General features: G+C 39.0%; 1 protein-coding gene across 8 annotated transcripts in view; it reads right to left on the reverse strand.

Moving 5' to 3' along the window:
- The window catches only part of PCNX1 (pecanex 1), a 171,922-nt gene that overhangs the window by 8,448 nt on the left and 149,856 nt on the right, over window positions 1-13,618 (reverse strand). For all 8 annotated transcript variants that reach the window (XR_014296294.1, XR_014296295.1, XR_014296296.1 and 5 more), the window contains 3 exons: window positions 3,752-3,982; window positions 2,633-2,907; window positions 878-1,083 (listed from right to left, as the gene is read on the reverse strand). Coding sequence is in view for 5 of the 8 variants with exons in the window: in XM_082647372.1 (XP_082503498.1) it covers window positions 878-1,083; window positions 2,633-2,907; window positions 3,752-3,982 (712 nt within the window). In the remaining 3 variants the exon portion in view is untranslated. The remainder of the gene's footprint in view (window positions 1-877; window positions 1,084-2,632; window positions 2,908-3,751; window positions 3,983-13,618) is intronic.

The following is a 13,618-nucleotide window of genomic DNA, read 5'->3' on the forward strand; positions in this document are numbered from 1 at the left end:
ATACAAAAAGTATTAATCATAAAGGAAAAGATCAGTAAATTGCTCTACACAAAAATTAAGAACTTAACAAAAAAAGGCAAGCCACTCTTCACAGAAAGAGAAGGGAAAGCCAAGATACAGAATGGAAAAAGATGTCTGTGGTACAGAAAACTGACCAAGAGTTCCAATCCAGAATATACAAATAAGAAAAAGGTAACCAAGTGGAAAAATGGGCAAGAGACTTAACATGTACTTCAGAAAGAAGATCTGATAAACTCATTTAGAAGTTTCCAACCTCAGGTATTATTAGAGCAATGCAAATTAAAAATATGCAACTAAAGACCACCCCCCTTCTCCTGTCTCTCTTGAGAGAGCAGGCAGCAGAGGTGGAAACAATGATACTCAAAGCTGGGCATTCCTCTAGACGACTGGTCAGAGTACCAATTGGTGTAAAAGAAATAAAAAAGAATTCTGGAAAGATTTTTGGCATTATGTATCATATCTTAAATATTCTCATAAACTTTGACTTGATTCCATTTTTAAAGTTTCCAGCCTAAGAAAATAATAAGTGATTACAAAGATTCATATACAAAGATTATTACAACACTCAGAAGAAACCAAATCGTTGTTCAACAGGAGAGAAGTAAATTATATTAGTTAACTATTATTGGCCTTTAAAAATGATACTTTCAAAGAAATACTATTTCAAATGGTGTATATTTATATATACTAAATGATTAATATAAACAAGTAGGATAACGTCCTATTGGGAATCAAACAAAACATTCTATTTATATATTTCCAAGTAGGTAATATGTCACCCTCTTTATACACACATACTACCTGAACCCCACAGTTGAGAGGCTAACATTACACACATAATTCTGTTTCACATTACCTAGTGCTGGAGGGTAAGATGTGACAGGCGGATGGAGTCCTGCTCCCGGTCCCTGGCCTGGGTTTCCAGTGCTTCCTTGGGATGTACTGCTGTGGGGATCATTGGCAGTTGTCGCACTGTTACTAGTGCAAAAGGCTCCACCTCCAGCATCAGAATCTTCAATATTGCCACCACTGTTACAGCCAGCTCCACAACCTTTCCTTAACCTAGGAACAAACACCAGAGTAGGAGGCATGGTCCCAAGATCACTTCAAGATAGGTACTGTATTCCGAACATTTAATGCTACTAATGTTCACCTTTGGAAATCTTCATGGGGCAATCAACATTAAGAAGCAAAAGAGTCTATGATGTTTGCGTATCTCCCTCATACTCACTGCCTCCGTTCTTCTAATCAACTTCACTTTTACACTACACTCTATCATCTCTTCTACACCATAACAAAGAACTGCACATAACAAGTTGTTCCATTAAGATCTCAGCTGGAAATAGTATCCTCGTCACTGTATACAACCCACGAATACCTAATTGATTTAAATTAAACCTAATTTATTCTGTAGCACACCTGAAGAGAACTGCTGTAATAATTTTTCTTCTCTTTTTTATTTTAATTTTTTAATTTTTTTGCGGTACACGGGCCTCTCACTGCTGTGGCCTCTCCCGTTGCGGAGCACAGGCTCCGGACGCACAGGCTCAGCGGCCATGGCTCACGGGCCCAGCCGCTCCGTGGCATGTGGGATCCTCCCGGACCGGGGCACGAACCCGCGTCCCCTGCATCGGCAGGTGGACTCTCAACCACTGCGCCACCAGGGAAGCCCTCTTCTCTTTTTTAAAACGTAGGGTGACCAACTCTCCTGGCTTGCCCACAACTGTCTCAGTTTGGCACTGAAAATCCTGCATCCCAGAAAACCACTCAGTCCTGGGCAAACAAGGCAATTCCAGCACAACACGTATTTTTTGAAAAGAAAACTTCTTTGAACACTACCCTGGTTTGTATTCTTCCCTCTGTTTGAATAGGCGTAGACGTTAAAATGGTGAAATTTTACTCTTTAATGCTGGGTATTCCTGGAAGAATTTTAAAACACCTATTTCTGAGTCTGCTGCTCTAGTCTTGTTTGGATTAAGTTTTGGTATTTAAGGATCTGAACAACTCTTAATCTGAGATTTTTCTTTGCCATCCATCAAATTATGATGTTCCTGTACCATATATCATAATTTACCACACAAAAGGCAGAGGAAAAAAATTCATGTGCATACTTGAAGATACTAAATATTTGAGATGTGAGTGCTGACTGTTAAAATGGCAGCAGTATCTCTGCATCTCACAAGGAGGAGTTTCAACATGGACAGCATGCTCCCCCTACTGCTGGAACGGAATACAAAAAGAATGTAATCGACTTGCACCAGTTTCTTTTATTTTTCTCTCATTTGCCCTGTTTGCTGACCCACACATTCTAATAGTGGCAATAAGCTGCAATAGAGAGTTTAAAAAACTACAAGGAGGGAATTATCCAAGATTCTACTAAACGCTAGAGCAGTGGTTCCTGACCAGACTACTGTACATTAGATTTACTTAATAAGAGTTTGCAGATACAAATGCTCAGATTCTACTTCATGAAGCTCAGGTGTAACAGGTTTTTATTGTACCGTGGCATCTGTACTTTTCCTACAATCTTTCCAGGTGGTGCTAATGCACACTGCCTAGACTAAGCGGGTCAGGACACACCACCACTGGAAAAGGCAGTCCTAGGGCTCACCTGTGCCAGGTTGACACTACGAAGTTTCTGATATTTCCCAAGCTGATAGGTCCCCCAAGAATTTCTTTAAGCTGTTCATGGCTGTCAGAGTAAGAAGTTGTCAGGGGTGAGACGAAGATCGGGTAGCCAATAGGCTGGTCACAAGATGAGTTTATCATGTTCCTCAGAGCTTGCTTGGCATTTTGGATGCTACCTCTCTCCGGGTTACGGTTACGTAGGAAAACAAGTTCCTGCTGTTGCCCTGCCCAAAGGCCTCGGACACACTCCTTATTCACCTGAAAAGCAGAACACATGGGAATTAGGTTAAGGGGCCAAGAATAAAATTTATATAAACAGAAGAGTGGAAATGGGAGGGACATAAAAGACATTACGATAACCAACTGTGAAAAGCAGGAAACAAATATAAGCAGGTCACAACTGAACAGGAGTTAACTATTTTCCACTGTCATTAGGCTATTAAATAATAAACACCTACAGAGCTCTTCCCTCTGCTGTCTTGTAAAAATACCAAGTAAAATGTAGTCCATTTAGTTTTCTAAATTGGTGAAGCACTGAATTTTGTAACTAAGATAATAAATATTTTTGATAGAAATGAGAGGTAACAAATATTTAGAGTCGAAAGGATGTTTGTGATTTTGGGGGCTGATTAAATGAAGAAAAAACATTACAAACTATCAAAATAAAATGTCAGCGATTAAGCCTCCTAAAGCCCTGAGATGCTTAAAAAAAACAACAAAACAAAAAAGCAAGTTAGAGTGAACCATTTACAGTTAGCTACTGTGAAGTACAAGCTGTAGTATTATTTTGCAACCTAGGAATCACATCTTATTAGCAATACAGTGCTGACATTTTAGGAAGAGATGCTTCCCCAAGAGCACATATAACAGGCAAGAGAGAAATAAGCAAAAAATGTAAGGCTTTATGGCACATGAAAAAATTTCAGAGGACAGAGTAAATTACTGACAAAATAAATTAAGAGCTCAAAAACAATAAACGTTAATGTAGTATGGTCATTATTTTTGTTTTCTATAAAAGAGTTTCAATTACTTTTTAAAAGTTTGGATACAGTTATCTAAGTTCCATTGTTTTCAGAGGCAAACGCGTGCCTCCAAACCTTACTTTAATGACCCTGAAGCTAAGGTAGCGTCTGTTGAGCATGATGATCTTGTACTCGTTGGCGCCGTCATCCATGACGTGCCGCAGAGCAAGCAGGGAGGGTGAGTTGGCGAGGACTGCACTCCGCCACGCAGGGTCCCCTTCGTGGGCTATGACGAGGTTCTTCTCATGAGACACAATGGCTTCATAGAGCACAGTGGGGTCATCGTATTCATCCGGAGAAGTGAAATGGTCCTATACACAGAGATAAAAAATACACCTACAATTTTAGGAAAAGAAGAGAATGACTTCCAGGATGATGAAAGCTTCTGAAATTACTAAATCAGTTACTAAATTAAAAGTCTTAAAAAACTAGTTTATATATTTCATTTCAGCACATGTTAATATTATTAGACATAAATTATTCAAGTTGGTTTTCATATCTTCATTCATTTTTTTTTTTCTGTTAAAGGATTCTCTCACTGCTATCAGTTAAGGGAGGCTAAAACTACATAAAAGGTCTCTAAATTGCGTTTCTTTTTAACTAGGTGCTTTTCACTTAAAGCCACATCTCTAGAATGATTATAATAAACCATTTTATCCTGCCTCTCATTTAGTTAAGATAAGGCTCAAAACTATGAGCTCTGAGGACAAATTAAGGGTCCTAGCCCTAGAGAAGCTAGTAAAGTCTTCCCTAAAAAACCTCTCGGCCTTATGTGACAAGTTGTTATTTAATATCTACCACATGCAAGACTAGGTGGCAGGTAGCATGGATGAAACAAAGGAGTATATGAAATGTGTTTCCCATTCAGAAACCTAAAAATTAACAGGGGATACAGGATATAAATCCAAAATAATCATAACACAAATCAGAATTTCTGAAATGGTGTGCTATTAAGGAAACACAAATATTATATTGGCTGCCTTGATAAATTTTTACATCCAGGTAAAGTGACTCATTTGTGCTCAAGCCAACTGACTGCAGTATGTGCTATCTGGAGGACAGACAGTGACAGCAAGAAGCCGATGTCCCCAAGAATGCACTTCCAAGTCTGGGGGTTCATCTACATGAGACTAAGGGAAGTCTTCACTGTACACGTGGGTACATAATGGAAGAAGTTCTCCGATACAAGATTTCATCTCACTCTTACAACAACCTGGTGAAGTAGATTGAGCAGGTAATACCAGAATTTTACAAATATCAAAACTGAAGCTCAAAGAGGCTTAACTGCTCCCTAGGTTTAGAAAATTACTATATGATTGTAATGCCAGGACTTGAACACATTTTTTAGAGTATTTTTTCATTCTGATTTTTAAAAATTTACGATTATAAAAGTTAACTGCAACACCTTTCAAATCCCGTTGCTGTGATTAGGGAAAGCTACACAGTGCAGGTGGTCTGGGGCTGGATCTTGAAGAATGAGTACACTTTCAGTGGACGGAGATGGCACCGTGGGGGAAGGGAAAGGACTCCAGGCAAGACGACCTACCAGTGCCTCTCCAGACTTTTTATAAGGCTGGTGCACTCCTCGCTCCACTGCTTTGAGCTTGGCTCGTAACAGCTCACAGCTGTTCCGTTTTCTATGAACTGCCTTCAGCTAATGGAGCTGCCTGGGTAGGAAATGCCGGGAGAGGATTATTCCCCCCTTGGCTGTGGAGGTGCAAGGTACAAAACGGAACTCTGGGTGACATTCACACTCCAGAGCTCCCTCTGGAGACCAGGGGAGGCTAGAGCTCAGCTGAAAGACACTTCTGCTTAGCTTCTTCCCTTGCTCTTTCCTGCTTCCATCATTTCCTCACAGACTGTCCTGAGGGCATCCCCTCAATTAGTCTTTTGCACGAGAATCCTGGACTCTGACTCTGCTTCTAGTGAACATGCCCTAAGAGAATTTACTACTTAAAATACTGATGCATGGCTCTTGACTTCTGTCCATCACACACCAGCAACCATGCTAATCTTTCTTTTAAATACTGAGTTCACTTTCCTACACCAGCAGATAGCTAGATGCCATAAGATGTGCTCTCTTTCATCAAGCTGTTCAATTAGGGAAGGAATGACATCCTTGGATAGCGGTATTTGTACAATTATTTGAATGGAAAATAAACATACAGAGACAGGCAATAATCACATTCTTAATAAAACGGAAACAAAGTTGGAAATCATTAGGCATGCCAAAAGTGGAGAATGCTTAGTCTTGTCCAAATATTTCTTCTCACTTAAAATAGTTGAATGAATATGTAAACTTCTATGTACATCATTCAGCACTGTTTTACTGATAAAATATTTGAAACAGGGACTTCCCTGGTGGCTCAGTAGTTAAGAATACACCTGCCAATGCAGGGGACATGGGTTTGATCCCTGGACCGGGAAGATCTCACATGCCGCTGAGCAACTAAGTCCGTGAGCCACAACTACTGAGCCTGTGCTCTAAAGCCCATGAGTCGCAACTACTGAGCCTGGGTGCCACAACTACTGAAGCCCGCATGCCTAGAGCCCGTGCTCCGCAACGAGAGAAGCCACCACAATGAGAAGCCTGCATGCCACAACAAAGAGTAGCCCCTGCTCACCGCAACCAGAGAAAGCCCACGCACAGCAATGAAGACCCAACACAGCCAAAAATAAATAATTTTATTAAAAAAACAAATTGAAACAATCAGAATGCCCATGAATAGTGAGATAGCTTAATAAATGGAGTAAAAATTATACTCTGGAATACTACAGAGTCATTAAAGAATGTGGTGTGCCTCTATATGTGCTAACTTAGAAAGGTGTCCATGGTAAACTAAATGGGAAGAAAGCTTGCACTCCAGATCAATTTCTATAGCATGATTACATTTTTAAAAAGGAAGATATTTATACATATAGTTGGAAATGTCTGCATGAACTTGGGGAAGTCAGAAAAGATAGGCGTCAAATTATTGGCAGTGACTTCTTTGTGGGGCTGTTGTATGATGGTATGGGATGACGGAAGGTGCTTACTCTTGGGAGATGTTTACTTTTCAGTGTTTTTCATTAGTTTTCAAATAAATAAAAACAGATAATGTTTCCAATTCTAGGAAAAGATTTCAAAAGCATTTTAGAAACTTCTCATAAGAAGTTATGAGCAGAGGCACACGAAATATTATTTTTCGAAAACAATGAAACTCATGTAGCAAACATTCACAGGGCACCAAACACTGTGCTAAGCAAGGAGGACATAGACATAGAGATTAATATTGTCTTTGTCCTCAAGGAGATCACAGATTGTAAGGTTTTCATTATATATCTCTTGTAAACCAAGATAGACTTTAATTGGTTTATTTTACTTCTAACAACCAGGTAAATCCTTAAAGAGACTAGCGAAAGAGAAAAAAATAAGGAAATATGCTGTTTTATAAAATGATTAAATAGAGGACAAGAGAGAACACATGAAAAGGGCAATTTGCATAATTTCTCTGAGTTTTGATTAATCTTCATCTATAAAACGGGGATTAAAATAATTTTCTGGGTTGTGGGTGATATAATGTGTATGAGAGCACTGATACACTACAGGACACTGTAAAATTAAATATTACACAGATAACAGTTTTAATTTCTAAAGTAAAAAACATATAACACATTAGATTGGAGAATTAAAAAATTAAAAAAGAACTGTAAAGGAAAAAGGCAAAAGTTAAAAAAAATCTATGAAATCGCTAAAAGCACCCTATCAAAGACTGTGTCTGAAACAAAAGTTATTACAAATTTCATATTTTTAGCTCTCTGGGAACAGGATCTTTTTTAAAAAATCAGGTTGACGTATAATTTACACACAACAAACTGCACCCATTTTAAGAGTACAGTGAGATGCGTTTCGACAAATGTGCAAACTCGTGTAATCACTGCTATAATCTAGATATAGAACATTTCCATCATCCCAAAGTTCCCTCCTGCCTTTTGGTATTCAATCTCTACATCCCAAACAAGCACTGATCTGCCTTCTGTCACTAGAGATTAGTTGGGCCTGTTTTAAATTTTATATAAATAAAATAATACAATATGTACTTAAAAATATTTTTAAATTAAATTTTATTTTTTTATACAGCAGGTCCTTATTAGTCATCAATTTTATAAACATCAGTGTATACATGTCAATCCCAATCTCCCAATTTATCACACCACCACCCCACCCCTGGCTGCTTTCCCCCTTGGTTTCCATATGTTTGCTCTCTACATCTGTGTCTCAATTTCTGCCCTGCAAACCGGTTCATCTGTACCATTTTTCTAGGTTCCACATATATGCGTTAACATGAGACATTTGTTTTTCTCTTTCTGACATACTTCACTCTGTATGACAGTCTCCAGATCCACCCACGTCTCTACAAATGACCCAATTTCATTCCTTTTATGGCTAAGTGATATTCCATTGTATATATGTACCACATCTTCTTTATCCATTTGTCTGTCGATGGGCATTTAGGTCGCTTCCATGACCTGGTTATTGTAAATAGTGCTGCAATGAATATTGGGGTGCGTGTGTCTTTTTGAATTATGGTTTTCTCTGGGTATATGCACAGTAGTGGGATTGCTCGATCATATGGCAATTCTATTTTTAGTTTTTGAAGGAACCTCCATACTGTTCTCCATAGTGGCTGTATCAATTTACATTCCCAACAACAGTGCAAGAGGGTTCCCTTTACTCCACACCCTCTCCAGCATCTGTTGTTTGTAGATTTTCTGATGATGCCCATTCTAACTGGTGTGAGGTGGTACCTCACTGTAGTTTTGATTTGCATTTCTCTAATAATTATGTTGAGCAGCTTTTCATGTGCTTCTTGGCCATCGGTATGTCTTCGTTGGAGAAATGTCTATTTAGGTCTTCTGCCCATTTTTGGATTGGGTTGTTTGTTTCTTTAATATTGAGTTGCATAAGCTGTTTATATATATTGGAGATTAATCCTTTGTCCATTGATTCGTGTGCAAATATTTTCTCCCATTCTGAGGGCTGTCTTTTCACCTTGTTCATGGTTTCCTTTGCTGTGCAAAAGCTTTGAAGTTTCATTAGGTCCCATTTGTTTTTGTTTTTATTTCCATTACTCTAGAAGGTGTATCAAAAAAGATCTTGCTGTGATTTATGTCAAAGAGTGTTCTTCCTATGTCTTCCTCTAAGAGTTTTATAGTGTCCAGTCTTACATTTAGGTCTCTAATCCATTTGGAGTTTATTTTTGTGTATGGTGTTAGGGAGTGTTCTAACTTCATTCCTTTACATGTAGCAGTCCAGTTTTCCCAGCACCACTTATTGAAGAGACTGTCTTTTCTCCATTGTACAGCCTTGCCTCCTTTATCACAGATTAGCTGACCATAGGTGCGTGGGTTTATCTCTGGACTTTCTATCTTGTTCCACTGATATATGTTTCTGTTTTTCTGCCAGTACTGTATTGTCCTGATTACTGTAGCTTTGTAGTACAATCTGAAGTCAGGGATTCTGATTCCTCCAGCTCCGTTTTTTTTTTACCTCAAGACTGCTTTGGCTATTCGAGGTCTTTTGTGTCTCCATAAATATTTTAAGATTTTTTGTTCTAGTTCTGTTAAAAATGCCATTGGTAATTTGATAGGGATTGCACTGATTCTGTAGATTGCTTTGGGTAGTATAGTCATTTTCACAATATTGATGCTTCCAATCCAAAAACATGGTGTATCTCTCCATCTGTTGGTATCATCTTTAGTTTCTTTCATCGGTGTCTTATAGTTTTCTGCATACAGGTCTTTTGTCTCCCTAGGTAGGTTTATTCCTAGGTATTTTATTCTTTTTGTTGCAATAGTAAATGGGAGTGTTTCCTAATTCATATTTTTCATCATTCGTGTATAGGAATGCAAGAGATTTCTGTGCATTAATTTTGTATCCTGCAACTTTACCAAATTCATTGATTAGCCCTAGTAGTTTTCTGGTGGCATCTTTAGGATTCTCTATGTACAGTATCATGTCATCTGCAAACAGTGACAGGTTTACTTCTTCTTTTCTCATTTGGATTACTTTTAGTTCTTGTTCTTCTCTGATTGCCATGGCTAGGACTTCCAAAACTTTGTTGAATAATAGTGGTGAGGGTGGACATCCTTGTCTTGTTCCTGATCTTATGAAATGTTTCAGTTTTTCACCATTAAGAATGATGCTTGCTGTGGGTTTGTCATATATGGCCTTTATTATGTTGAGGTAGGTTCCCTCTATGCGCACTCTCTGGAGAGTTTTTATCATAAATGGGTGTTGAATTTTGTCAAAAGCTTTTTCTGCATCTATTGAGATGATCATATGGTTTTTCTTCTTCAATTTGTTAATATGGTGTATCACGTTGATAGATTTATGTATATCGAAGAACCCTTGCATCCCTGGGATAAATCCCACTTGATCGTGGTGTATGATCCTTTTAATGTGTTGTTGGATTCTGTTCGCTAGTATTTTGTTGAGGATTTTTGCATCTATATTCATCAGTGATACTGGTCTGTAATTTTCTTTTTTTGTAGTATCTTTCTCTGGTTTTGGTATCAGGGTGATGGTGGCCTCATAGAATGAGTTTGGTAGTGTTCCTTCCTCTGCAATTTTTGGGAAGAGTTTGAGAAGGATGGGTGTTAGTTCTTCTCTAAATGTTTCATAGAATTCACCTGTGAAGCCATCTGGTCCTGGACCTTTGTTTGTTGGAAGATTTTTAATCACAGTTTCAATTTCATTACTTGTGATTGGTCTGTTCATATTTTCTATTTCTTCCTGGTTCGTTCTGGGAAGGTTACACCTTTCTAAGAATTTGTCCATTTCTTCCAGGTTGTCCATTTTACTGGCATCGAGTTGCTTGTAGTAGTCTCTTAGGATGCTTTGTATGTCTGCGGTGTCTGCTGTAACTTCTCCTTTTTCATTTCTAATTTTATTGATTTGAGTCCTCTCCCTCTTTTTCTTGATGAGTCTGCCTAATGGTTTATCAATTTTATCTTCTCAAAGCACCAGCTTTTAGTTTTATTGATCTTTGTTATTGTTTTTTGTTTCTATTTCATTTATTTCTGATCTGATTTTTATGATTTCTTTCCTTCTGCTAACTTTGGGTTTTGTTTGTTCTTCTTTCTCTAGTTCCTTTAGGCGTAAGGTTAGATTGTTTATTTGAGATTTTTCTTTTTTCTTGAGGTAGCCTTGTATAGCTATAAACTTCCCTCTTAGAACTGCTTTTGCTGCATCCCATAGGTTTTGGATCTTCGTGTTTTCATTGTCATTTGTCTCTAGGTATTTTTTGATTTCCTCTTTGCTTTCCTCAGTGATCTCTTGGTTATTTAGTACCGTATTGTTTAGCCTCCATGTATTTGTGTTTTTTATGTTTTTTTCCCCATGTAATCCATTTGTATCTCATAGCGTTGTGGTCAGAGAAGATGCCTGACATGACTTCAATTTTCTTAAATTTACTGTGGCTTGATTTGTGACCCAAGATGTGATCTATCCTGGAGAATGTTCTGTGCGCACTTGAGAAGAAAGTGTAATCCGCTGTTTTTGGATGGAATGTCCTATAAATATCAATTAAATCTATCTGGTCTATTGTGTCATTTAAAGCTTCAGTTTCCTTATTTATTTTCATTTTGGATGATCTGTCCATTGGTGTAAGTGAGGTGTTAAAGTCCCCCACTATTATTGTATTACTGTCGATTTCCCCTTTTATAGCTGTTAGCAGTTGCGTTATGTATTGAGGTGCTCCTATGTTGGGTGCATATATATTTATAATTGTTATATCTTCTTCTTGGATTGATCCCTTGATCATTATGTAGTGTCCTTCCTTGTCTCTTGTAACATTCTTTATTTTAAAGTCTATTTTATTTGATGTGAGTATTGCTACTCCAGCTTTCTTTTGATTTCCATTTGCATGGAATATCTTCTTCCATCCCCTCACTTTCAGTCCCTAGGTCTGTGTCCCTAGATCTGAATTGGGTCTCTTGTAGACAGCATATAGATGGGTCTTGTTTTTGTATCCATTCAGCAAGCCTGTGTCTCCTGGTTGGAGCACTTCACGTTTAAGGTAATTATCGATATGTATGTTCCTATGACCATTTTCTGAATTGTTTTGGGTTTGTTTTTGTAGGTCCTTTTCTTCTCTTGTGTTTCCCACTTAGAGAAGTTCCTTTAGCATTTGTTTTAGAGCTGGTTTGGTGGTGCTGAATTATCTTAGCTTTTGCTTGTCTGTAAAGCTTTTGATTTCTCCATCGAATCTGAATGAGATCCTTGCTGGGTAGAGTAATCTTGGTTGTAGGTTCTTCCCTTTCAACTCTTTAAGTATATCATGCCACTCCCTTCAGGCTTGTAGAGTTTCTGCTGAGAAATCAGCTGTTAACCTTATGGGAGTTCCCTTGTACGTTATTTGTTGTTTTTCCCTTGCTGCTTTTAATAATTTTTCTTTGTCTTTAATTTTTGCCAGTTTGATTACTATGTGTCTTGGCGTGTTTCTCCTTGGGTTTATCCTGTATGGGATTCTCTGCGCTTTCTGGACTCAGGTGGCTCCTTCCTTGCCCATATTAGGGAAGTTTTCGACTATAATCTCTTCAAATATTTTCTCACGTTCTTTCTCTCTCTCTTCCCCTTCTGGGACCACTATAATGCGAATGTTGTTGCATTTAAGGTTGTCCCAGAGGTCTCTTAGGCTCTCTTCATATTTTCATCCTTTTTTCTTTATTCTGTTCCACAGCAGTGAGTTCCACCATTCTGTCTTCCAGGTCATTTATCCGTTCTTCTGCCTCAGTTATTCTGCTATTGATTCCTTCTAGTGTATTTTTCATTTCAGTTATTGTATTGTTTATCTCTGTTTGTTTGTTCTTTATTTCTTCTAGGTATTTGTTCTTTAATTCTTCTAGGTCTTTGTTAAACATTTATTGCATCTTCTCGATCTTTGCCTCCATTCTATTTCTGAGGTCCTGGATCATCTTCACTATCATTATTCTGAATTCTTTTTCTGGAAGGTTGCCTATCTCCACTTCACTTAGTTGTTTTTCTGGGGTTGTATCTTTTTCCTTCATCTGGTACATAGCCCTCTGCCTTTTCATCTTGTCTATCTTTCTGTGAATGTGGTTTTTGTTCCACAGGCTACAGGATTCTAGTCCTTCTTGCTTCTGCTGTCTGCCCTCTGGTGGATGAGGCTATCTAAGAGGCTTGTGCAAGTTTTCTGATGGGAGGGACTGGTGGTGGGTAGAGCTGGCTGTTGCTCTGGTGGGCAGAGCCCAGTAAAACTTTAATCTGCTTGACTGCTGATGGATGCGGCTGGGTTTTCTCCCTGTTAATTGTTTGGCCTGAGGGAACCCAACACTGGAGCCTACCTGGGCTCTTTGGTGGGGCTAATGGCCGACTCTGGGAGGGCTCACGCCAAGGAGTACTTCCCAGAACTTCTGCTGCCAGTGTCCTTGTCCCCACAGTGAGCCACTGCCACCACCTGCGTCTGTAGGAGACCCTCCAACACTAGCAGGTAAGTCTGGTTCGGTCTCCCCTGCAGTCACTGCTCCTTCCCCTGGGTCCTGATGCACACACTACTTTGTGTGTGCCCTCCAAGAGTGGAGTCTCTGTTTCCCCCAGTCCTGTCAAAGTCCTGTAATCAAATCCCACTAGCCTTCCTGATTCTCTAGGAATTCCTCCTCCTGTTGCTGGACTCCCAGTTTGGGATCCTGACGTGGGGCTCAGAACCTTCACTCCAGTGGGTGGACTTCTGTGGTATAAGTGTTCTCCAGTCTGTGAGTCACCCACTCAGCAGTTATGGGATTTGATTTTACTGTGATTGCGCCCCTCCTACCGTCTCATTGTGACTTCTCCTTTGTCTTTGGATGTGGGGTATCTTTTTTGGTGAGAGCCAGTGTCTTTCTGTTGATGACTGTCCAGCAGCTAGTTGTGATTCTAGTGTTCTCACAAGAGGGAGTGAGAGCAC

Source organism: Grampus griseus (assembly GCF_964374135.1).
Source record: "Grampus griseus genome assembly, chromosome: 2".
Lineage (NCBI taxonomy): Eukaryota > Metazoa > Chordata > Mammalia > Artiodactyla > Delphinidae > Grampus > Grampus griseus.